At 45.1% G+C, this 24,136-nt stretch overlaps 2 protein-coding genes across 33 annotated transcripts in view; both read left to right on the plus strand.

The window, feature by feature from the left end:
- FKBP4 (FKBP prolyl isomerase 4) overlaps window positions 1-3,365 on the plus strand; it is an 84,896-nt gene extending 81,531 nt beyond the window's left edge. For 2 of the 8 annotated variants that reach the window (XR_014792514.1, XR_014792516.1), the window contains exons 9-11: window positions 276-515; window positions 1,324-2,455; window positions 2,601-3,365. Coding sequence is in view for 2 of the 8 variants with exons in the window: in XM_084859957.1 (XP_084716083.1) it covers window positions 276-515; window positions 1,324-1,419 (336 nt within the window). In the remaining 6 variants the exon portion in view is untranslated. Of the gene's footprint in view, window positions 1-275; window positions 516-1,323 lie in introns of all 8 variants that reach the window. The other 6 variants (XM_084859957.1, XM_084859958.1, XR_014792515.1 and 3 more) reach the window with 5 other exon arrangements.
- An 11,001-nt stretch (window positions 3,366-14,366) lies between these two features.
- Window positions 14,367-24,136, plus strand: part of ITFG2 (integrin alpha FG-GAP repeat containing 2) — a 98,102-nt gene continuing 88,332 nt past the window's right edge. For 14 of the 25 annotated variants that reach the window (XR_014792512.1, XR_014792513.1, XM_084859926.1 and 11 more), the window contains exons 1-3: window positions 14,398-14,968; window positions 17,804-17,899; window positions 22,578-22,619. Coding sequence is in view for 23 of the 25 variants with exons in the window: in XM_084859926.1 (XP_084716052.1) it covers window positions 14,801-14,968; window positions 17,804-17,899; window positions 22,578-22,619 (306 nt within the window). In the remaining 2 variants the exon portion in view is untranslated. Of the gene's footprint in view, window positions 14,969-17,803; window positions 17,900-22,577; window positions 22,620-24,136 lie in introns of all 25 variants that reach the window. The other 11 variants (XM_084859934.1, XM_084859937.1, XM_084859940.1 and 8 more) reach the window with 5 other exon arrangements.

Raw genomic sequence — 24,136 nt, forward strand, 5'->3', positions numbered from 1 at the left:
AGTAAGCACGTGCTCTTCTCTGTTTTCTCTTTGCCCTTTAGGGTAAGTAATGATGGCTGCTCTCTCGCATTCCTCCTCTTAGGCTGCTGCCCCATCTCTACATTCACACACACACACACACACACACCCCTACACACCTTTAAGGTGTTTTAGGGCTCTTGTTTGGAATAATACCTCAAAAGCACCAGAGAAGTCTGGCTGTATGCTGCTCTCACAACTATGTTTGGGTATGTTTTCTAAACATTTCACTCCACATTTTGTCACTTAACTACCAGGGCCTTGAGCTGGACAGCAGCAATGAGAAAGGCCTTTTCCGGCGTGGAGAGGCCCGGCTGGCTGTCAATGACTTTGAGTTAGCGAGAGAAGATTTCCAGAGGGTGCTGCAGATCTACCCAAGCAACAAAGCAGCCAAAACACAGCTAATAATCTGTCAGCAAAAGATCCGTGAACAGCATGAGAAAGAGAAAAGGATGTATGCAAACATGTTTCAGAGACTCGCAGACAAGGAAGCAAAGGTAGGCATGAGTGTTCTTTAGAATCACATGTATGTTTTGGGCCAACGGCTAAATCCCACTTGTTCTCATTCAAACTGATGGATACTATAATGCAGAGATTGGGAACCTTTTTCAGCCCATGGGCCACATTCCCTTTCGGGGACCCCTCCAGGGGCTGCAGAAAACGGGCAGCCCTGCCCCCCATACGCATGCATTCACACACACAAAAATAATACATACTTATTCAAAAACATTACACACAAATTCATACAGACAGGCTCGCCAGCACCAAGGAAATGCCTCCCCTTCTGGAGTTAGGCTTTTCAAAAGCTAGTGTCAGTAATGGAGGCATTTTCAAAAGTCTAATTGCTGCCATGGGACATTTAAAGGGGGGATCACAACCCCCAATGCCCCCCCACACACACACACATATAACAGCAGTGATGCTTTTTAAAAGCCCCAATTGTCACCAACTGAGGCTTTTTAAAAGTCGCATTGCTTCATTGGCTGGGGTGGCTGAGGATGAGATGGGGAAACCACCTGAGCAGCATCCAGCCTGCAGGCGAGAAGTTCCTCATCTCTGTTAAAAGTTTTCCTAAAATACATTCCTCTGGCTCATTGGAGCATATTTTATGCCCCCTCCTTTTATTGTTTAAACACTGGATAAGAATTAAGGACATGATTTAAACTGTTCCATTTGGAGTATATTCCTTTGACTTAGAAGGCCACTGTGTCAAACATTTGGAAACCCTGCCTTAAAATGCTCAGACAGCTTGAAAGAGGCAGGAGTCCTCCTCACCTTATTTTTCTCCTAATGCCTTTTCTGTAGCTGGAAGCTGAAACAGTCCACAAAGAAGAGACAGAGATGAAAGACGAGAAACAGAATGGAGTTGAAGAGAAAGCAGAAGTTGACATAGACGCTTGAGGCTGAAATGCTGATCTGTTAGTTTTGTAAAACTGAAGAATTTCCAGTGAACTAGACCTTTATTTTTCTATCTAACTGAAAGAGGGGCAGCAGCTAGGGTTATGGTGTTGCTTTGCGTCTGTCTCTGTAGGAAACGTTGGTGGCAGAACAGACCTGAGTAATCTTAAGGACTTTATTTATTCAATCATGCATTCTGACTCTGTTATTGTTGATCTTGGGAGTTCAATCAGGATCCTTTCCTTCTTGGTTCCATTTTCTTCTCTCATTGGCATCTCTCTCAGGTTCAAGCTCCATTTTGTCCCAAATCTCACTCTTCACTCTGTTTACTCTCAAAAAAGAAAAAAAGGTGATTATATGGGAGACTTATGAACAAACAAAACCAATGTGTCCCTTCTCCTACAACAGTCTGATCCTGTCTTGTTTCCTCTGTCAATATAAGTGTCCTCCTCCCATGGGCAAGCGTTGTCACCTTTCTTGTAATGCCTCCTCTTTTGCACATTGCTGAAGATGAAGACTGAAGTCCCAAACTTGAGCAATAAAGCATCCCCTAAAAATCTTCAGCAGTGTTGAGTAGGTGCCATGTTCAGCAAAATTTTGGAATACAAATATAGATTTCGGGCAGGGCCGGCCCTTCCGTGAAGCGAGGTGAAGCCCCCACCTCAGGCAGAGGAGCAGGACAAGTGGTAAATTATGTGCTCCCCACCATCACCAGGAGCACCCCCGCTGGGGGGGGGAGGGAAGTGCTCCAGGGAACCCTGCCAGGCACTCTCCCACTGCTGCATTTGCAACAGAAGGAGAGCGGAGCCAACAAGGCTCTCTGGAGCTGCTGCCCAGCCCGGCGGCACAACCGTGGGTGTTCCAGAGAGCCCTGTTGGCCCCGCTCTCCCACTGCAGCAAATGCCGCAGGGGGAGAGCCAGCAACAGGATTCTCTGGAACAGGCACCCACTCTGGCTCGTCCAGAGGATCCTCTTGGGGTAATCCAAAGGGTGGCTGGTCTCTCTAAATAGCTGCGTCAGACGTAAAAAGTACAGCTTGGCTAGGCCCAAATGCCTGGCTCCGAGGGGTCCTTTCTCAGCGCCAGGCAAGGTGGGAGGGGGTGTTCCTGGAGATTGCCTGTGTCGTAAGCGCTCTTTAGGGACACCCCTCCCACAATGCCTGGTGCTTAGGAATAACCCCTCAGAGCCAGGCATTTGGGCCTGGCCATCTCTCAGCCGTTTTATAGCTGATGTGGCTCTTCAGAGACACCCCTCATCCATCTGCCCTCTCAGTGGTGTGTGTATGGGGGGGAGATGCAGCATACGGGTGGAGGGAAGTGCGGTGGAGCCATGCATGTGCTCTCCCACTGGTCCTGTTTGGTGGGATGTCAATCTCTTTTGCCTTTGATCTGCTAGCCCAAGAAGGGAGCCCCACAGAGCACTTGCCAGGGTAAATTCACACCTTGACGTAAGTGATTATACAAAGTTGACACAGGTAGCTGTCTATCCTGTGGTCCCAACTATGATCACTACCACCAGCATAATTTTATTTATTTTTATTTATTACATTTATATCCTGTCTTTTTTGCCTCTTGCAACACCCTCACGTTAGCCATGTGTGTCAGGGATTCCTGCATTAGGGGTTTGAATCCCTTCTAACACAAATACAACACATCTACCCTGCAAACAGCTGTCTTTTTAACAAGAAAACACACAGGAACGCATAGCAAAGGTGGGATGGACATTTCCATTGGAACACTTGCCCAACCCCAGTCTGTATGAAAATGTACAGAGAGAACCCACAGGCTCCCACAAGTTCAAGGTCCATTGAGAAGAATGACCTTTTGGCCAGAGATGTGGAAGAGAGATGTGAGGACAAGCAACAGAAAGCCACAATTGTACCTTCACAGAGAGCTTTGGCTATTGGGTGGTATAAAAATGTAATAAATAAATAAATTCACAGGGAACAAGCCTGTAACCTCTCCAGTGTCTCATTGTGATAAAAGTACTGATATAGGGAATAGGAGATTGGGTTGAAGTCCATCTACAGGGATTATCAAAACCTACCATTTGGATGTCTGAAAAAAGAAAAGGCGAGAGGTGGCCAGGAGGCAGGACAAGAATGCACACCTCCCGCGCCACAGAGTGGTTCTTTATGTACACAGGAGAAACACAGATCAGGGAGAATTCGCAGTCTTGCCACCCAGCTGTATACACCAGGACTGAGGAGCCCTATGGGCCAGTTTGTCACATCAGTGCACAGGTATGAACCCTGGCTGTGATCTCCCATAGAATACGTTAGAGCAAGGATGGGGGATGTGCAGCCTTCCAGACATTGGCAGACTGCAGTGTTCATCATCCTTCACCACTGATTAAGCTGATGGGAGTTGAAATCCAACAACATCTGGAGGGCCACATGTTCCCCATCCCTGGGTTAAAAGGTACCCACATATACAGGTACACCTAAGGAAGTGCAGTGTCAAAGCCTCCTTCACATCCCCCCTCCCCTAGTAATCAGGATATATTTGATGACATGTGCACCAAACTTCAGATTAGTTCAGATTTCTAGGTCATGTGGAAGTACCTTAACAGTTTTATACCCCTAGATGAGTCAGTCCTATATATATATTGCCAGTTACTCCATCCTTAATATGGGAAATAATTCATGTTAAATCAGTGAGTAAAGGCTTGACCCTAAAAGTTGAAGTGCCTCTACATTGGATTAACAAACAGTAATCAAATTTCAGTGTGTACACTGTGATGAAACCAAATAATTTGGGAAATGATAAAAAGCATATTTGATTTTGGCTTCCTTGATTCAATAAAGTATAGAACCATCAGACACCTAGGCTGGTGAGGACGAGGGAGAGGGCCTTCCCCGTGGTGGCCCCCACTCTGTGGAACTCCCTACGGAACTCCACCATACCCCCTCTTTAATGAGCTTCTGCCGCGCATTAAAAACGTGGTTGTTCAGGCAGGCATTTGGGCTGGGTTAGGGTATTTTTAGAAATATGATGTTTTAATGTGGAATTGTATTGTTTTAAGTTGTACTATTGTACCGGCCGCAGTGGCCGGGTGACTGGCCAGATGGCCGATTAAGAAATTTAATTAAATAAATAATTTAAATAAATAAATATAACCAAGAGCTGATAGAGTAGCCCGGACCTGTAAGGACGGGGTTAGGAACATTATTCAACAGAGATAAAGGTAAGACTTGCATTTATATACCCCAAAAATCAAAATCAAAGCATGAACATGGGATGGGGGAGACCGGGCTTGGCAGTAGTACAGGTGAAGGTCTCTTAGAGAGCAATCCTATGGCCCCTAGACAGAGTCTGGGGGCTATAGGATAGTTCAGATTCCTGGATCCGAGGCTGGAGTCAGCACTTCAACCTTGGACGCAGAAGTCTGAGCTCCCTGCCCCTCCCCATCCAGTGTGGAGAGAACTGTGCCAGCTGCCTCTCCGAGGTCGTAAAAATGACCTTTGAGGGAAGGTAACAGGGGCAGTCCCTGGGGAGGCTGGCTTATGAGGAATCATCTGGCCTCCCAAGCCTCCTTCCCTCCTGCCCAGTGCCTCAGCTAGAAATGCAGTGGGGGGGGGAGTGCAGAGGCCAAGATCACCTCTGCCGCGTCTCCCGCTCTGCATTGGATGGCTGTAAGCCTCCCAATTTGGAGACTTATGGCATCCCCATGGCATTGCACCCTTAGTGGATCACAACCCAACTAATGAGCCAGCAGTGTAATATGGCTGCTGAAAAAGCTAGTGCAATCTTAGGCTACATTAGCAGAAGCATAGTAGTGCAGTGAGGCCAGGGCTTGCAGGGACTCAGCACTAGCACTTTTTGATTAGTATTTATTTATTTATTAGATTTATTAGCTGCCCATCTGGCCAGCTACCCTGCCACTTGTCACCATCAGCCCCCCTACCCCCAATTCCTCACAGTAGCTGGGGAGAAATGCATTTTCCCAACAACAACATATTGCTGTTGAAATGTGAAGTATTTGGGGGTGGCTTGGTCTTGAATGGCCAATGAAGACCCACTGGATTTATAAAAGACCTGTTCCTGGTGGAAATGAAACTGCTAGAACCGGTGTGTTGATATAGTTCAACCCAGCTGCCTGGATTTTTGGACTCTCCTTGGGGTGGTGGCTATGGGAACTATCAGGATAAGTGCCTGCACTTCAAAATATACAGTACACCACTGAGTATAGTATCCAGGTCATGGTAATAGTTCAGATTTATTCTGCATTGGCCACACTTGGAGTAACATGTCCAGTTTTGGGTGCCACATTTTAAGAACCATTAACCATCTGACCTGTATCCAGAGATGAGCAACCAGGATCGTGAGGGGTCTGGAAACTTAAGTCCTATGAGATGCAGTTGAAAGGGCTGGGTATGTTTAGCCTGGAAAAGTGAGGGGAGGAATGATAGTGGTCTTTAAATATCTGAAAGGCTGCCATGCAGAAGTTGGTGCACACTTGTTCTCCGTGGATCCCGCAGGCAGGACTAGAACCAATGGGTGGAAAATGCAGAGAAGCAGATTTGAGCTAAACATTAGGAAAAACTTCCTAACAGAGCTATTTGGCAGTTGAACAGACTGCTGGGGGGGCGGTGGGGGGGTGTCTCCTTCACTGGAGTTATTTAAGCAGAGGCTGGGATGTAACTTCATCCTGGCAGGCAGTTGGACTAGACCCCTTCCAACTCTATGATTCTTGGTAAACATACTTTAATAGTAAAATATGGGTACCTGAAACTTACCCCACAATCTTAAGGTTCACTTTCCCTCACACACATCCCTTTTGATGTTGAAATTCAATACCTTCCTCCACATATACTTGAATGGGGCAGATATATAATTAAGGGTGAAACCTTATACTCACTTACCTGGGCCTAAGCCCCATTGAATGCAATGGGGCTTACTTCTGAATAGCCATGTATATGATTGCACTGTGAATGTGGCTGTTTCTATCATGTCTAGTTTACTTATAATGAAATCTAATTTATTTGTATTCAAGTCATACTGACATCAGTAGAATTTCTTTCAGGTAAATAAATTGGGTTCATTTGCACAAACAACAAAGAGTTCCCTTCTTGAATTTTGTAGTTGACCCTGCCTTGCAGCAGCCATTTGTGTAAGAAAAAATGTGCACAATTGATTTCACGTAATTGTCGTGTTTAGTTTGGCCCAACCTGAGCCCATTTTCTAGCTCAATTGTGCATGAATCATGACACCTAATGAACAAAAAGAAGGGATACTGCAAAAATTATGATTTTAAAAAGAATGCCTAAAGATGTATATTGTGACTAACGAATAGGTTTTTGAAAACACATGTATCATACAAGTACATTTGTCATTACTGTGACCACTGCTCTGCTGAGAGCACACAAGAGTGGCAAATCATGGTTGTTGTAGAATGTGAATTGGCCATTAATTAGCCAAAGCTTTTGAATTCCAGTTTTCATTGGTTTTTCTAAATGTAGACATTATGCAGATTAAAATGCCACATTCTCTGCTTTATAGAGCTTCATCTGACTGCTTACATTAGAATGAAGATCAATTTTGAATCTATATTCTGAACATTCAGCAGCAACCAAAAATTCACCTCTGAAATCAACCTAGAAAAATTATTTCCTTCTTTTGACTGTGCAAAACTACTGGAGGGATTTGCCATCATGTCATCTCCACATTCTCATAGATTTACAGAGTTCAAACTACACATGGGATTTGGGGCTGGAAATACAGAGAGGATGTACGGGATTACAGCAGTTATGCTGGGAGAGGGGTTGATTAACCCTTTCCCTGAAAGCCGTTTTTATGATTAAAATTGCCCTCACAGTTGTGATCCCATCTACATAAGAACATAAAACCACCCATGCTGGATCAGACGAAAGGCCTAATGTCTATGGGAAGCCCACAAGCAGGATACACCTGCAATAGAATGATTGCAAAAATGGCCTTCAGGGGAAGGGTTAATCATGCTTGCCTCCAGCACCACAGCTGTAATCAGCTGTGCAGCAGCTCTGCCTCCCTCAGACTTCATTGCCCTAAAACACAAAAACAAAGCTGGCTTCGAACTTGGGATTCCACACAAAAAGGAATTTAGCAGGTGGAGAAGAGTGATTTATTAATCCAAATTATAAATATCTTAGTACCTACATTTTTTGAGTACACGGTTAAGAACATAAGAAGAGCCCTGCTGGATCAGACCAAGGGTCCATCTAGTCCAGCATTCTTTTTACACAGCAGCCAACCAGGAACCCACAAGCAGGGCATGAGCGCAACAGCCCCCCCGCCCCCATGTTCCCCAGCAAGTGGTGTACATAGGCTCATTGCCTCTGGTACTGGAGAGTGCATAGCCATCCAGACTAGCAGCCGTTGATAGCCTTTTCCTCCAGAAACGTTTCCAACCCCCTTTTAAAGCCATCCAAATTGGTGGCCATCACTACATCCTGTGGTAGCAAATTCTACAGTTTAACTATGCACTACTTGAAGAAGTACTTCCTTTTATCTGTCCTGAATCACCTACCAATCAGTTTCATAGGATGACCCCGGGTTCCTGTATTTTGAAAGAGGGAAAAAAAGGTCTCCCTATCTGCATTCTCCACACCATGCATAATTTTGTAGACCTCTATGATGTCTTGCCTTACCTTCCTTTTTTCCAAGGTAAACAAGCCCAGCTGTTGTAACCTTCTCTCATAGGGGAGATGCTCCAGGCCCTTGATCATTTTACTTGCCCTTTTCTGCACTTTTTCCAGCTCTACAATATCTTTTTTTAGGTGTGGTGACCAGAACAGAACTATTCCAAGTGTGGTCGCACCAATGATTTGTATAAGGGCAGTATGATATTGGCAGTTTTATTCTCAGTTCCTTTTCTAATAATGCCTAACATTGAGTTTGCCCTTTTTTACAGCGGCTGCACACTGGGTTGACATCTTCATTGAGCTGTCCACCAGAACCCCAAGATCTCTTTCCTGGTTGGTCACTGCTAGCTCAGATCCCATCAGGGTATATTTGAAGTTGGGGTTTTTTGCCACAACGTGCATTGCTTTACAATTGCTTACATTGAACTGCATTTGCCATTTAGATGCCCATTCTCCCAGTTTGGAGAGATCCTCTTGGAACTCTTCACAATCCCTTTTTGTTTTAACCACCCTAAATAATTCGGTGTCATCTGCAAACTTGGCCACTTCACCGCTCACTCCTAATTCTAGATAATTTATGAACAGGTTGAAAAGCATTGGTCCTAATACAGATCCCTGTGGGACCCCACTATTTACTTCCCTCCATTGGGAGACTTTACTATTTATTCCTACTCTCTGCTTTCTGTTCTTTAACCAGTTACTGATCCATAAGAGGACCTGTCCTCTTATTCCATGACTGCTATGTTTGCGCAGAATACCATCTGGATACCATCTGGGCCGGTGATTTATTTGCTTTCAATTTATCAATAAGGTTGAGAACTTCATATTTTGTCACCACTATTTCCCTCAGTTCCTCAGACTCCCTTCCTGAAAACATTTCAGGCACCGATATCTGTCCTATATTTTCTGCAGTGAAGACCGATGAAAAAAATTCAGCTTCTCTGCAACCTCCTTGTCCTCCTTCAGTACTCCTTTAACTCCATTGTCATCCAGTGGTCCAACTGCCTCCCTAGATGGTTTTCTGCTTCTGATATATTTAAAGAATTCTTTATTATTGGCCTTGATATTGTTAGTGATATGCTTTCCAAAATGCTTTTTTGCATCTCTTATTGGCTGCTTGAATCGCCTTTGTGCAAGCTTGTGTTCATTTTTGTTTTCTTCGCTTGGGCAAGCTGTCTTTTCTCTAATAGCTCCCGTAACACTGCTTGTTAACCATGCTGGCGAGACTTGGTGCTACCTTTCCTAAGCTGTTGTATACATTTTAGCTGAGCTCTATTATTGTGGTTTTGAGTAATTTCCAAGTATTTTGAAGGGATTTAATACTCTTGACTCTCCCTTTTAGCTTCCTTTTCACCAGTTCCCCCATTTTAGAGAAGTTTCCTCTTTTGAAGTCAAATGTGACTATGCTGGACTTCCTGGGCAATTTTCCAGTTAAGTATATATTAAATCTGATTGCACTGTGTCACTGTTTCCAATTGGTTCAACAACATTTATATCTCGTACTAGGTCCTGGGTGACACCATTTAGGATTAAATCCAAGGTCACCTCACCTTTGGTTCGTTCCATGACCAACTGTTCTAGGGCACAATCAGTTAGGGCAGAAATTTAACCTTTTGTTGTGACTGGAACATGCATTTATCCAGTCAATGTGGGGGTAATTCAACTCACCCCTTATTACAACATTTCCTTGTTTGGAGGCCTCCCTGATTTCGTTTTCCATCTCAAGGTCACTCTGAGCATCCTGGTCTGGGGGACAATAGCACGTTCCTAAGTTTAGTGCTAGTTTAGCACTAAACTAGTTTTGGAGCCTGGTATTGTCACCCACAGTGCTTCAGTGGAAGAGCCTATCCCTTTTAGGTGTTGTAGTCTGCTCAATACTATGCCATCTTTGACATACAGGGCAACATCTCCCCCAGTATGCCCTTCCCTGTCTTTCCTATAGTGTTTATATCCAGAGATGACTGTATCCCACTGGTTCTCTCCGTTCCACCAGGTTTCTGTAATGCCCACTATATCCAGGTTCTCCTTTACAACCAAGCACTCCAACTCTCCCATTTTGTCTCGGAGGCTTCTAGCATTTGCATAGAAACACCTATACATGGTATCCCTCCCCAGATGCCTCTGGCGTCCTTCCCTTCTACATCTGCGCAATCAGAAACATTTTCATCTTCATGCCTTTGGGATGATTTAACCCGAACCGGATTCTTCCCAGCTCCTGTCGGTTTTCCCCCAGGGTTTATTTTAAAAGCTGCTCTGCCACCTTTTTTATGTGTAGTGCCAGCGGTCTGGTTCCATTTTTGTTCAAGTGGAGTCTGTCCCTCTTGTACAGGCCTGGCTTGTCCCAAAATGTTCTCCAATGCCTAACAAATCTGAACCTCTCCTCCCTGCACCACTGTCTCATCCACACATTGAGACTCCTCAGCTTCGCATGTCTAGCTGGCCCTGCGCATGGTCCTAAATTTCAACCTCCTACCTAGCAACTTAAATTTAGCTTCCAGGACCTCATGATTACATTTTCCTACATTGTTGGTACCAACATGGACCACAACCACTGACTCCACCCCAGCACTACCTCTCAAACTGGGGAGAGATAACGAGAGGGGTACTGCAGGGCTCAGGCCTCGGCCCAGTACTCTTCAACATTTTTATTAATGACTTGGAGGAGGAGGTGCAGGGAATGCTGATCAGATGTGCAGATGACACAAAATTGGGTGGGATAGCTAATACCCTGGAAGACAGAAACAAAATTCAAAGTGATCTGGATAGACTGGAGCGCTGGGCAGAACACAACAGAATGAAATGTAATAGGGATAAATGCCAAGTTCTGCACCTAGGAAAGAGAAACCAAATGCACAGTTATAAGATGGGGGATACTTGGCTCAACAATATGACAAGCAAGAAGGATCTTGGAAGTGATGTCGATCACAAGCTGAATATGAGCCAACAATGTGATGCGGCTGCAAAAAAGGCAAATGCTCTTTTGGGCTGCATTAATAGAAACATAGCTTCCAAATCCCAGGAAGTACTAGTTCTCCTCTACTCAGCACTGGTTAGGCCTCATCTGGAGTACTGTGTCCAGTTCTGGGCACCACACTTTAAGAAGGATGCAGACAAACTGGAAAAGGTTCAGAGAAGGGCAACAAAGATGATCAGGGGACTGGAAACAAAGCCCTATGAGGAGAGACTCAAGGAACTGGGCATTTTTAGCTTTGAGAAGACAAGACTGAGGGGAGATATGATAGCACCCTTCAAGTACTTGAAAGGTTGTCACAGAGAGGAAGGCCAGGATCTCTTCTCGATCATCCCAGAGTGCAGGACATAGAATAATGGGCTCAAATTACAGGAAGCCAGATTCCGGCTGAACATCAGGAAAAACTTCCTGACTGTGGGTGTTTCTACATTAAGCAAACCCCCCACAAAAACCTACATCCTTTCCGGAGTGTCCTGCTTTTGGCTTCTTTGCAGGATTAGGAAGGGCTTCTTTACACGGCAGACACCTGGTTTGAACTGAGGGAGTGCCTTTCTCTCTTCCTGGCATGTGTGAAAAGGAGGGGTGAGGGAGTCTTGTTATCATAGCTTAACTTCTGCTGTACTGTTTTCTTGCAGCCCCCCATGAAACCTCTGACTTACTTCTGAGTAGACATAAAATGTACCATCACCCTGTAAGTCTGCAACCCTTGGCACACTTACTTGGGAGTAAGCCCCATTGAACTTAATAGGGTGCTCTGAAACAACAGAGGACGTTGCTTCCGAGCTTGGTGGGGTGGGAGATCAGATGTGTCTCCCTTCGTTGCAAGGAAGCATTTTACCCTGTTCTCCCTCCAACTGAGGAATGCAGAGGCAGGAGGCGCAATCGGCAGGTGATTCCCTTGCTCCTGTCAAATCTCATCCTGACCGCGCTCCCAACAACTGAAAACAAATGCCCACAGCAGGCAGACACAGCGGTTTCTCCTGCTATTGGAGAATTTCACAGGGAGGTCATGGTGCTCCTGTTCTGTGGGCTGGAAAAAATACATATTTTGCATTTGGGGAAAACACAAGATAGGCTGGAGGAAATGGCAGGAGACACCCTGGAGGGTAACGGCGTCATCTAAAGAGCCCGAGAGAGAGCCATCTCAATAGCAGGATAAAAGCTCCAGGTGATGAACCCCTGTTAGAGCAATATAACAATGGAAGCAATTACCTAGGTAGGTAGTGGGCGCTCCCACACTGGAGGCATTCAAGATGAAGCTGGACAGCCACCTGTCAAGGACTTGGATACCAGTACTGAGCAGAGGGTTGGACTTGATGGTCTTATAGGCCCCTTCCAATCCTACTATTCTATGAGTCTATGGTTCTATGATTCTTTGACTCTACTAGGTTATCTAGATGGCATGTGATATCTGCAGTCTTCACACCAGGCAAGTAATTCACCATGCAGTCTACATGCCCATCAGAAACCCAGCTGTCTATGTGTCAAATGATCGAATTTTATCATTCGATAAGGGGGGTTGGACTCGATGGTCTTATAGGCCCCTTCCAACCCTACTATTCCATGATTCTATGATCTCCCACCACCACAAGCCCCCCTCCCCCCAGAGGCACATCCTCAGTGCGGGAGGATATTTGTTCATCTTCCGAGGAACGGGTCCCTCCTAAGGATCATTTCCCTCTTCCTCAGAATGACACCCTCCTTTCTAGAGACTGCTGTCCATTCTCCATGACAGCAGAAGAGCTGTTGCCCTGGGAGTGGGACACTGCTGTTAGATGCCTGAAGGTCCCATCCACCAATCTCTCTGCCTCTCTCAGCTTCTCTAGGTCAGCATCCTTGGCCTCAACTTGTCACCTGAGAGCCAGGAGCTCATTACATCGAGCACACAACCATGACTTCGTCCAGCAGGCAGATAGTTGTACATGTAGCACCCAGTGCAATACATTGGATAGTCCCCTCCCCACTGCAGGCTTTCTACCTTCATAAATGGTATTTTATTTGGGTGTGTTTTTCCTGGAAAACTTAGTTGTTTACTACCAAAAGGTGGGGAAATTATCTATAGTTATTTATTTACAGTTACTGTGACTACAGAATAGGGAGGAAAGAGTGGGCTGCCCTGGCTTCCTCACCCTGTGGCTAAATGTGCACAGTTGCTTAATTCACTTGTTTGCGGAGGCTTCGTCACTGGAGCAGAGTTGCTTTGTCACTGGGGCTCCTCACGCTCAAAGAGCTGAGGGTCCTTTATCAGGGGACAAAACACAAAAGTTATACATATACAGTTGGACAGTACCTTCATTAGAAACAACCAAAATTCCAAAAAAGCATGCAGGCTTTCAAATTCTCCAGAACTCTTCATCAGACTAGGAGGTACCAAGAAAGGGGATGGGGGAAGAAACAGAAAAATCCAAAAATCTGGACAGATTATGTGGCATAAGGTCTGCAGTTTAGACCAAGTCTCAAACTGGAAATTTGCAGACTAGATGAATCACTTGGGGGCGTAACAGGTAGATAACACCTAACATCTGGCCAAATATTTAGACTTCGCTGTTTCTTCCCCTATCCCCTCCCTGCTTTTTGTACCTAGCTGTATGAAGCATTTCTGAGAACTCAAAAGCTTGCACACTTTTGAGGCATTTTAATTTATCCTAATACAGGTATTGCCCAACTGTGGCTTTGAAGGGGTCTCATGGCCCAATAGTGCTTTGTGGTGTTGTTGTTGTTTTTTAACAAAATACAATATAATCCATGTCAAAAATAATGTCTCAGCCAGACCTCTAACTTGCAATATCGATAGACTATATTGCAGGGATAATTCTCAGCCACACATCAGCTCAAACTGCAATATGGGGGCAATAATGATATTGTCATTTGAATTGGCAGGATAATTGTATATTTTATTTTTAAATCTGAAAAACACATTTTTCATATGAAACACAGGCTGAGGCAACCCCCCCCCCCTCTGAATTCCGTTTCTAAAGGTGCAATCCTATACATGTTTAAACAGAAGAAAGTCCTACAATTCCCAGCATTCCCCAGCCAGTCATGCTGGGAGTTGTAGGGCCTTTTTCTGTCTAAACAAGCACAGGATTGCACCCTAAATCTCGTTTGTGGGCGGGCCTGGGGAGGGATTGCTACCCAATCACAGGGACGCTAAAATACAGCGCTCGCTTCCATCTCGGGAGACACAAAAATGGTGTCCAAAGATACCTGGAAGTTATCTCTCCAGATTGTAATTGTGACTCTTCATTTTTTCTTATCTCTATGCACGTTCACACATGTTTTGGCCCAATGGAGGACCCTTATTGAAGCACGCTGCCATAGAGACCTAGCGCGGCTACACGGCCCCCGCGGCTGGCCAGAAAGGGCGGAATCTCTCCGGGAGGAGCATGCGGTCTGTGAGTTACGTGCAGCGAGTAGCGCTGGAATTTAGCGGCAGCGTCTTTCCGCGCGCCATCTGCTTGGGAGATGCGGACAACGACGCGGTATGTCTGTAACCGCCGCGGTGCATCCGCCCCCCAATATATATATAATGGCGCCCGTAGTACCTACGGAACGCCGAAAAGGAAATGTAGCTTGTTGGCAAACGAAGCTGAAGTTACTCACTGTAGCGCTCTGCCAACGCTACGAAGCTGTTTGCCGCGGAAATTCCGCGATAGCGGGGCCGGGGAGCGTGGAGGCGTGCGAGGGCGGGGGGACGACGACACAAAAATGGCCTCTGGAAGTTGCCACGCCTAAATTTGATGGGGAAAGGATTGGGACCATAGAGTTATAATATATTCCGTATATTAAATATGGTGACAGATCTGAAGGTTCCCTTTGACGCTACTTTTGGGTCTCCTACAGGGCACAGGTGGGAGCTGCCAATAAAAACAATAGAGAAATCTAGGACTTTAGAGTGCAGTCCTGTGCATGTTTCCTCAGAAGTAAGTCCAAGTGAATTCAGTTGGATTTCCCCCCAAGTAAGTAAGTATAGGATTGGAGCTTTACAAAGTAATCCTATGCGTATTTAATCAAAAATAATTCCGAATAAATTCGATAGGATTACAGCCTCCGAGTGGCTGTAGTGGACAGTAGCCTATTGTCCATCCAGGACCAAAAGATAGTAAAGCCAAAAGCTCATATTCTTTCTGATTCAGGTGTGTGTGTGTGTGTGTGAGAGAGAGAGAGAGAGAGAGGGGGTGGGTGGGTGACTGAGTGCAACTGAATGTGAGGTTCAATTGAAGTAGATCTACTTTTGCTGCAAGTTGAAGGATTTGGAGGGGGGACAGTTGGCTATAAGTCTGAAACAGCCATAGCCCCACCTCTAGTTTGCAGTATTAACAGTAGATTATATTGCAAACCTGTCTTGAGCCACTTTCAGTCACAGCAAAGTGAACATGCAATACAGGAGGACTGACATTGGCAAGCCATATTTTAAAATGTTTAAAAAATATATACTAATTTTTTAACCTAAAATAAGACCAGGCTTAGAAAGAAGAGCCCCTTTTTCCATGGGGCCACAGGTCTGAAAAAGGGGTGATCAGTATCGTCTGGCGTGAGTAAATGTAGCCTTTTTTTGATAGCCTATGACCATAGTAGAATTATTAGTAATGATGGCTGTTGGAAATGAGTTAACTTTCACTGAAAAAACACCTTAGGGTGCAATCCTATTAAAATAGGCGGCCGCCTCCTGAACTCAGAGGCAAATGCCTATCCAAAGAAAGGCAGGAGAGGCACGGGGGGGGGGGGGAATCGTTCCCTCTGCACTTCTGCTGCCCTGCTGTTTTTCACTAGACAGCCGTTTTTGGCTGTCTAGCCACGGGAGGGCGGGGGCGACCAGGAGAAGAAGCTGTGTCTACGACACATTGGATGTGTTGTACGCACAGCTCCGCTCTCCCTGCCCTGGAGCACCCCCCAGAATGCCCCTTTTCAGTCGCTCTGTGCTCCTCTTCTGAGCGTGGAGAATGGGGCTTCTTCATGCTACCTCCGAGGCAGCACGGATGAGGGGGGAGATCAGTTTTCCAGGAATCATTTTTCAGTTTTCCAGTTCCTGGAAATGAGCATATCCTGTGGCCCTCTAGACAGCGTCTAATGGCCATAGGAGTGCTCCCTTAAGTATGTAAAAAAATAGCTTAAAATACATAATACATTGGGGGGGGGGGGGCTATAAGTTTTACTGGATCTTTTCCAGTCAATTTGAACTTATAGCCCCAAATAGTATGTATTTTTGGCTCTCTTTTTATAATTCATGTGCTTTTTCTTGTGAAAGCTATCCATTACCTGTGACCATGACTAATAATTTTACTAGGGCTAAAAGTGATCAAAAATTGCTACCTAGTTTATTTGCTCCAGTTGGTAACAACTACTCCTTCTGGCCCATGGTCTGCTATCTTTATGTTTCCTTTTGGGGCTAAGTCAATTACGCTTCCAGGCTTGCTTGGCCGCTGTTGATTTCCCGTTACGTCTGTACTGAAGTGGCCCTGGGAGACTCAAGCAATGACCTTGGTCCTGAAATTTTATTATCAAGATACTTACCTAAAATTAGCTACTTATAACTATGCCCATATCTGCTTCTGGGAGTTAGAAATGGTATTGCCAATAGTTCTTTATTGGCCCCGCTCCTGTCTCTTAACACCTAACCTGACGCACAAGGTTTTCCTTGGCATGGAGGTAGAGTGACGGGGAAAAAATCTTTCTGTTGGATTGCTACTGTAGGAATTTTAATTTATTACTGCAGCTGTAATGTATCTATTGCCAATGTAACTACAAGATGAGTCCTAATAAACTCACCTTATAGAGGAAACACTTGGCTTGTGTGTAGCTGCTGGTCCCTTGAATGAAATGGTACAGGCTCTTGTTAAATGAACTTTTATTAAAAAGATATAAGAATTACATGTACGTGTATGTGTGCGCATACACACATAGGAATAAATAATGAAAAATTAACTGACAGCCTTAGGGCACATGGCGATGGCTGTAATCCTCTGAACTTGGAGGCTTACAGGTATCCAATGCAGAGCAGGAGATGGGGCAGAGGTGGTCCTCCTGCTCTGCATCTTAGCTAGATGGGCGTTTTCGCCCATCTAGCTGGGGCTCTGCGGAGCGGGAGTTAAGAAAACTAGGGAGGCCAGAGGATTCTTTGTAAGCCGGCCTCCCCAGTCACCTCTTCATCCCCTCCCTCCTTGCCCCCAAAACTTGGAGAGGCAGCCAGAGCAGTTCTCTCCTGTCAATTCCATTGCACAAGCAGCATAAGGGAGCTCCGCTGACCTGCCTCCTTCCAGAAAGAAGCATTTCCATTTATTTCAGGGCTTCCCCTAGGGAAGTGGAATTGGCGGGACCCACTGCTTGCCGAAGGGAATTGCTGGGGCAGAAAGTAATTGGCGGCGGTGTAAGCCCCCCATTGGAGTCTGCCCACTGCTAAATGTAAAGCAACGTAAATCTCCCATGCTACATTTGAGAGTGGCTGTTGTTAAAGATGCGGAATCAGGGATCTAATGGACAGTAACAGACAACGGATGGGCACTAAGCAGATGCTCCAATAGCTGGAGACTGGACTGGAGCATTTTCTAAAAGAGACCATTTGAGGTCAGCTCAGGCCCCCCCCCCCCTATAATTTCCTTTCAATTTCTCTTTTCTCATTTGGCGTATTCAAGTCAACAAAGTTAGAAGCTTGTAATAATGGGAAATGATTTGTTTTGGTGTGGGGTAGGAAGGGGAATTTTAAGATTTTGCATGTGTAAGTAAACTCTGGGGAAAACAACATTTTTGAACTTTAAAAAAATTCCCTGTTAATATAGTTTCCTCTTCTTCTCCAGCTGAATGAGCTAGTGGTTGGAGACACCAGTGGGAGGCTATTCATATACAAGAATGATGAAAGCAAGCCTTGGACTGTGCGCTCATGTCAAGGAATGGTCAGTAGAAGCTGACATTTGTAGTCCTCTGGATTTTCCAGCATCTGGTAGTTAATGTGCAGAGATTATAAGTAGAGGCAATATGTAGGCCTTGCTGGATCAGATCAAAGGTGTATCGAGTGCAGCCTTCTGTTTCTGAAGTTGCCAGTCACATGTTTCTGGGAAGTTCATAAGCAGGGCTGAAGGAAAAAGCCTGCTTGCATTGTTAACTCCCAGCAGTTGGTATTCCAAGGTACACTGCCTCCAAACTTGAAGGTTCTATTGAGCTATCATGTCTAATCCCCTTTTATAAGCTAATGGCTATCACCATATTTGTGGCAACAGATTCAATACAGTAATTATGTCTGTGGGAAGGTTTTCTTTTGCCTCTCTTGAATCTATTGCCAATCAGTTTCACTAGGTGACCCCAAATTCTGAGAGGAGAAAAGTGTCTCTCCACTTTCTGTAAACCGTGCATAATTTTATAAACTGCTATCATGCCTGCCTCCCAAGTCAGTCTATTTTTCCATAAAGTCTGCAATACCTTATCCTGTAGGGGAGATAATTCAGAGCCTTGATTATTTCAGTTACTTTTTTCTGTGTCTTCTCAAGAACTATTGTAACCATCTTGAGGTGAGCCAACCAGAAATATACACAGTATTCCAAATGCAGCCGCACCATTTTATAAAAAGACATCACTTTTAATAAATGTTATATAAAAGTGACATAAAAAAGGCAGTGAACTGGCTTTTTTATCAATCTCTAACATAAGTTTCTTGCCCTTTCCTGCTTTCCTGTACACTGAGTTGACTTTTTAATTAAGAAATCCATCATAACCCCAAGATCTCTTTCCTGGTTTGTCACAGCCAGTTCATCAATATATGTATGAAGTTAGGAGTCTTTGCCCCAGGAGTCCCCAACCTTTTTGGACCTGTGAACACATTTGGGAATTTTAGAAACTGCTGTGGGCACCAGTGGAGGATGTTGCTAGTCACATAATGGCTGCTGTGGGGCCTGGCTAGTCAAGAGGGGTGTGTGTGGCGGGAGAGAAATAGCAAGGCTCGAGGCTGGGAGGGAGGGGGAAATGGAAAGAGTTGCTTCCTGGCCTGCCCAATCTTCCATCCATGCAGACCTTTCCCCTGTGTGCTCGCCCTCTCTCCACTCCCAGCCTCTATCCTCACTATTTCTCTCCCCACAACCCTTTCCTTGCTCTTTCTTTCTTTCTTTCTTTCTTTCTTTCTTTCTTTCTTTCTTTCTTCTTCCCTTCCCTTCCCTTCCCTTCCCTTCCCTATCCCATCCTTCTTCCTCTCTCTCTCTCCCTAGTCTCTAGCCTTGCTCTTTCTCTCCCCACTTCCCCTTGGCCTTGCTTTGTTTTTCCTGCCCGCTGAACAGCTGATCAGTGCAGGTTCAGGAACAGGAAGGAGAACCTGGTACCCTAACATTTTTCAAATTTTTATTACAATTTTTTTGAAGGGGGCAAGGAGCGAAGAGCTCTGTGGACATCATTGGAGGTGCCTGTGGGTGCTGTGGCACCCATGGGCACCGCATTGGGAACCCCTGCTTTGCCCTTTCTCTTTACACTTATCCTGAATTCAATTGCCATTTTGTTGCTCATTCTCCTACTTAGGAGAGATTGTTTTGGAGTTCTTTGGAATCTGCTTGGGATTTCATCATCCTGAATAATTCAGGATCATTTGCAAACTTGTCCACCTCACTGCTCATCCTTGGCTGTGGATCATCTATAAATAGCACCAGACCCCTGGTAAAACCCACTACTTCCTTCTTTCCTTTGTGAAAACCTCCTGTTTATTCCAGCTTCCTGTCCTTTTTTTTTTTTTTAACTAGCTACTAGTCCGTAACAGGACATATCTTCTTATCCCATGACAGCTAAGTTTACTCAGGAGCCTTTAGTGAAGGACTTCATCAAAAACTTTTCGGGTGTCTACTACATTACCCCTATCTACATGCTAGTTGAACTCCCGTAGAATTACCAAAGGTTGATGAGGCTTCGCTTTGGAGAAACCATTCTGTTTCTTTCTCAGCAAAGCAGGTTCTTATAGCTTTAATCATGCTTTCCTCTATTCTCTTTGAGAAATCATGGAGGATGGGTGAAGTGCCAGATGACCTGAGGAGGGCTAATGTTGTCCCTATCTTCAAAAAGGAGGAACCTGGGAACTACAGACCAGTCAGTCTGACATCAATCCCTGGGAAAATTCTGGAGCAGATTATAAAGCAATCCATCTATAAGCACCTTGAAAACAATGCAGTGATTACTCGAAGCCAACATGGATTTGTCAAGAACAAATCCTGCCAGACGAATCTGATCTCATTTTTTGATCAAGTAACCTCCCTTATGGATTGTGGGAATGCTGTAGACATAATATACCTCGACTTCAGCAAAGCTTTCGACAAAGAGCCCCATGATCTCCTGATGAGCAAACTAGCTCAAAGTGGACTAGATGAAACAATGATCCGGTGGATCCACAGTTGGCTACAGAATTGGACTCAAAGAGTGCTTATCAATGGGACCTTCTCAAACTGGGGAGAGGTAACGAGTGGGGTACCGCAGGGCTCAGTCCTGGGCCCAGTGCTCTTCAACTTTTGTATTAATGACTTGGAGGAGGAGGTGCAGGGAATGCTGATCAGATTTGCAGATGACACAAAATTGGGCAGGAGAGCTAATACCCTGGAAGACAGAAACAAAATTCAAAGTGATCTTGATAGACCGGAGCGATGGGCAGAATTCCCTAGGGAGGTGATGGGCTCTCCCACACTGGAGGCCTTCAAGATGAGGCTGGACAGCCATCTGTCAGGGATGCTCTGACTTGGATTCGTGCATCGAGCAGGGGGTTGGACTCGATGGTCTTCTAGGCCCCTTCCAACCCTACTATTCTATGATTCTGTGATCCTCTACCAGGATAAACACTAGGCTAAAGTGACTGGAATTACCTGAAACTCCTCTCAGGGCTGCCTCCAGACTTTGGTCAGCTCGTGGAACTTCCGGTGAATCCCCTGTCACCAAACATCTACCCCTTTAGTCTATGGCCACTGCCAAACTTCTGCCTTTGCCTGTTGATGTATCACTTACCAACCAGGCAGGCCCTGACCATGCTAGGGAAACAACCATGATTTCCTAGCTGGGAAAAAGAAGCACTTTTGAATTGGAGCAGATCCAAGCGTGACTCAGCTCCCATTCAGAAGTAGGTGAGGGCCAGTGAGGTGAATGTCTGGTTGTCACAGCAGCTGGTGGCACTTCCAAACAGGAGCAGAACTGGCTCTGCTCCAGCAAGCCATCTGAGGTCGTGCACCACATTTGAGGTAATCTAAGATGGTGGCTGGCTGACACAAAGTGGAACTGAGTGGCTTGGCTTCTTCAAAAGTGCCATTGCCTTCCAGGGAAACTTGTCCACACTGTGGGGTCAGCAGGATCAGGGAGCAAATGCCCCCTTCTGATAATAATTACAGTAATACTTTTATTTATTATTTATTATTATTATAAATTTGGTAACCAACTGGCCCAGTGCTGTGTTGTAGGTCTCTTACACCAGTAGTGTTTATATTGATACTGGAGTGATCTGTCCTACAGATTTTCATTTAATAATTAAAAGATATTAATGACTATACTGCAGTCCCAACAGCCCCTTTGTGTTTTGTCCCACAGATGAGGTGAAGGCCAGGCTAATCATACTTGCCAGAGGAAAATGTGGTATGCTTGCAGTACACCAGCTAGTCATGAGTTTTGGTGCTCTTTAAGGCTCCACAGCAGAATGATGCTCCTCTGCTGAGTGCACAGATTTTATTGTTGTCATCCCCTTTGCAGTTGCCTTTCCTTTTCCTTTCCTGTTGGGCTTCTACTCTGTATCAAACATCTAAGAGTGTACAGAGAGTAGAACATAAATCTGGAAACGTTATGTGTGTTTGGAGTTCCAGTCTAAGATCATGCAGGACAGCAGTGTAATCCTACAATCATAGCTATTGCTTTGGATCAGGGATGTCAAACCCCATACCTGGGGGCCAAATCTAGACCTCTTGGGATCCCAGTCTGGCCCTCTTGTGTTCCCCAGAAGACAATGCCCCTTCTTCCAACTGCTGATCATTTGATGACTTCCCAGCTCTTGTTCAGTCCCCTCCCCTCCCATTTTAAAAGTTGCAGAGCCTCTCTTAAGGCTTAGTTACTAGCAGAAAGCAAGTTAAGCTAAAATACATTGGTATTTTTGGTGTTTTGCCCCACATCTTATGCCTTCAGCCCCACCCACCACTAGAATGCAGCCCCCAAGAGCACCAAAATGGAATTGAGCTTATGGGCTGAAAGAGGTTCAATCACCCCTGCTTTGGATGAACTGAGAGGCGTTTTTTAGGGTAAAGTGTCCTCTGTAATCCTCAGGGGTTCTTTGGCAAACAGGTCAATATGTAACAGGTTACCAGGGGGTAGAACATTGGAAAGCCAGTTAGTTAGAGCAATCCTGGTTCACTGTGGTTTGGCTTATTCATAGGCCATTCATCCAGAATGGCCTTTTTGGTACTTGCATGTAATGTGGTTCTCTTTGTGTTTATTTCAAATTATAACTCTAGCATTGTTTAGTTATCTGCATTAGAGTTGATCTTCTGCTTTACCACCCTTTCCTTGCAGCTTGTTGCTTGGTTAGGTTTTGGTTTGGAAAGTGTTAGAACTAATAAAATAAATACTCTCCTCTTCCAGCTTACCTGTGTCGGTGTTGGGGATGTGTGCAATAAAGGAAAGGTAAATGCTGTTTTGTTTTTTAAATATTCTTCCCAACTTGCATTCATGTGCCAGGATAGTGCGAAATAATCTCAAACTTTTTCTCCAGTTCTGGGGGAGAATCAGGATAATGGGTGGCTCAGTAAATGGATTGTTCAGCTCTTAATGTCAAAACAAGTCACTCTGTCAGCCTCTGTCAAATGGGAACAAAAATAATACATTTCATGAAGTTGTTGGGTATAAACCAGCCTTTCCCAACCTTGGGTCCCCAGATGTTGGGCTAGAATTATCCTCCCCAGCCAGCATGACCAGTCCAACAACATCTTGGGACCCAAGGTTGAGAGAGGCTGGTCAAACACTGAAGTAAGTTTCATTGAAGTCATTGGGGATCACATCAAAGTAACCATGCTTAGGATGAAGCTGAAGGGTTATTCATTCATTTAGTACTATACATGTAGATTTACATAGAATGAGGAGACTGATGGGATTGCAATATAGAAAACAGACATAAGGGCAACAGTAGAGGAAGGGGGGGAATTGAGGCAGGGGTAGACAGAGGAAGAGTATTCCAGTTACATGTACTTTGGTTTAATTACACTGGGGAATGGGGACTAGGAGATTGTGCCAAAGGTTTCATGGAAAAAGTAAGTTTTGAGGAGGAATTTGAATGAAGTAAAAGAGGTGGCATCACAGGGGCATTCTAGGGGGTAGCGCAAGGCATAGGGAAAAGTTGTTTGGGGGAGCAAGAGATCTTCAGACAGCTGAGAGCGGTGGGTCTGGATGAGTTAAGGACCCAGGAATGGATCTGTCTGTATAGAAGAGGCAAGACCATGGAGGGTTTCTAAAATAAAAGATGCTTGTGCAGGATCTGGGAGTGGAAAGGAAGCCACTGTCAAGGTTTAACGAGGGGTTAAGTGATGAGAGGTGAATAACTTCAGCAGCAGAGTGCTGGATAGAGATGAGAGAATCAAGATGAAACAGTGGAAAACAAGAAAGGAGAAGATTGCATTTGAAGTGATACTGTCCCAGCAAGGCTGCTTCATGTGATTTTGTCTGCATGTGTATCTTGGCCTGTTGTTTTCTTGTTTATTCGGTCAGTCGCTTCCGACTCTTCGTGACTTCATGGACCAGCCCACGCCAGAGCTTCCTGTCGGCTGTCGCCACCCCCAGCTCCCCCAAGGTTGAGTCCGTCACCTCCAGAATATCATCCATCCATCTTGCCCTTGGTCGGCCTCTCTTCCTTTTGCCTTCCACTTTCCCTAGCATCAGCATCTTCTCCAGGGTATCCTGTCTTCTCATGATGTGGCCAAAGTACTTCAGTTTTGCCTTTAATATCATTCCCTCGAGTGAGCAGTCTGGCTTTATTTCCTGGAGTATGGACTGGTTTGATCTTCTTGCAGTCCAAGGCACTCTCAGAATTTTCCTCCAGCACCACAGTTCAAAAGCATCTATCTTCCTTCGCTCAGCCTTCCTTATGGTCCAGCTCTCACAGCCATAGGTTACTCCGGGGAATACCATCGCTTTAACTATGTGGACCT

This window comes from Heloderma suspectum, chromosome 5, assembly GCF_057233095.1.
Source record: "Heloderma suspectum isolate Gila_16-S chromosome 5, 16-S_ref, whole genome shotgun sequence".
NCBI classification, from domain to species: domain Eukaryota; kingdom Metazoa; phylum Chordata; class Lepidosauria; order Squamata; family Helodermatidae; genus Heloderma; species Heloderma suspectum.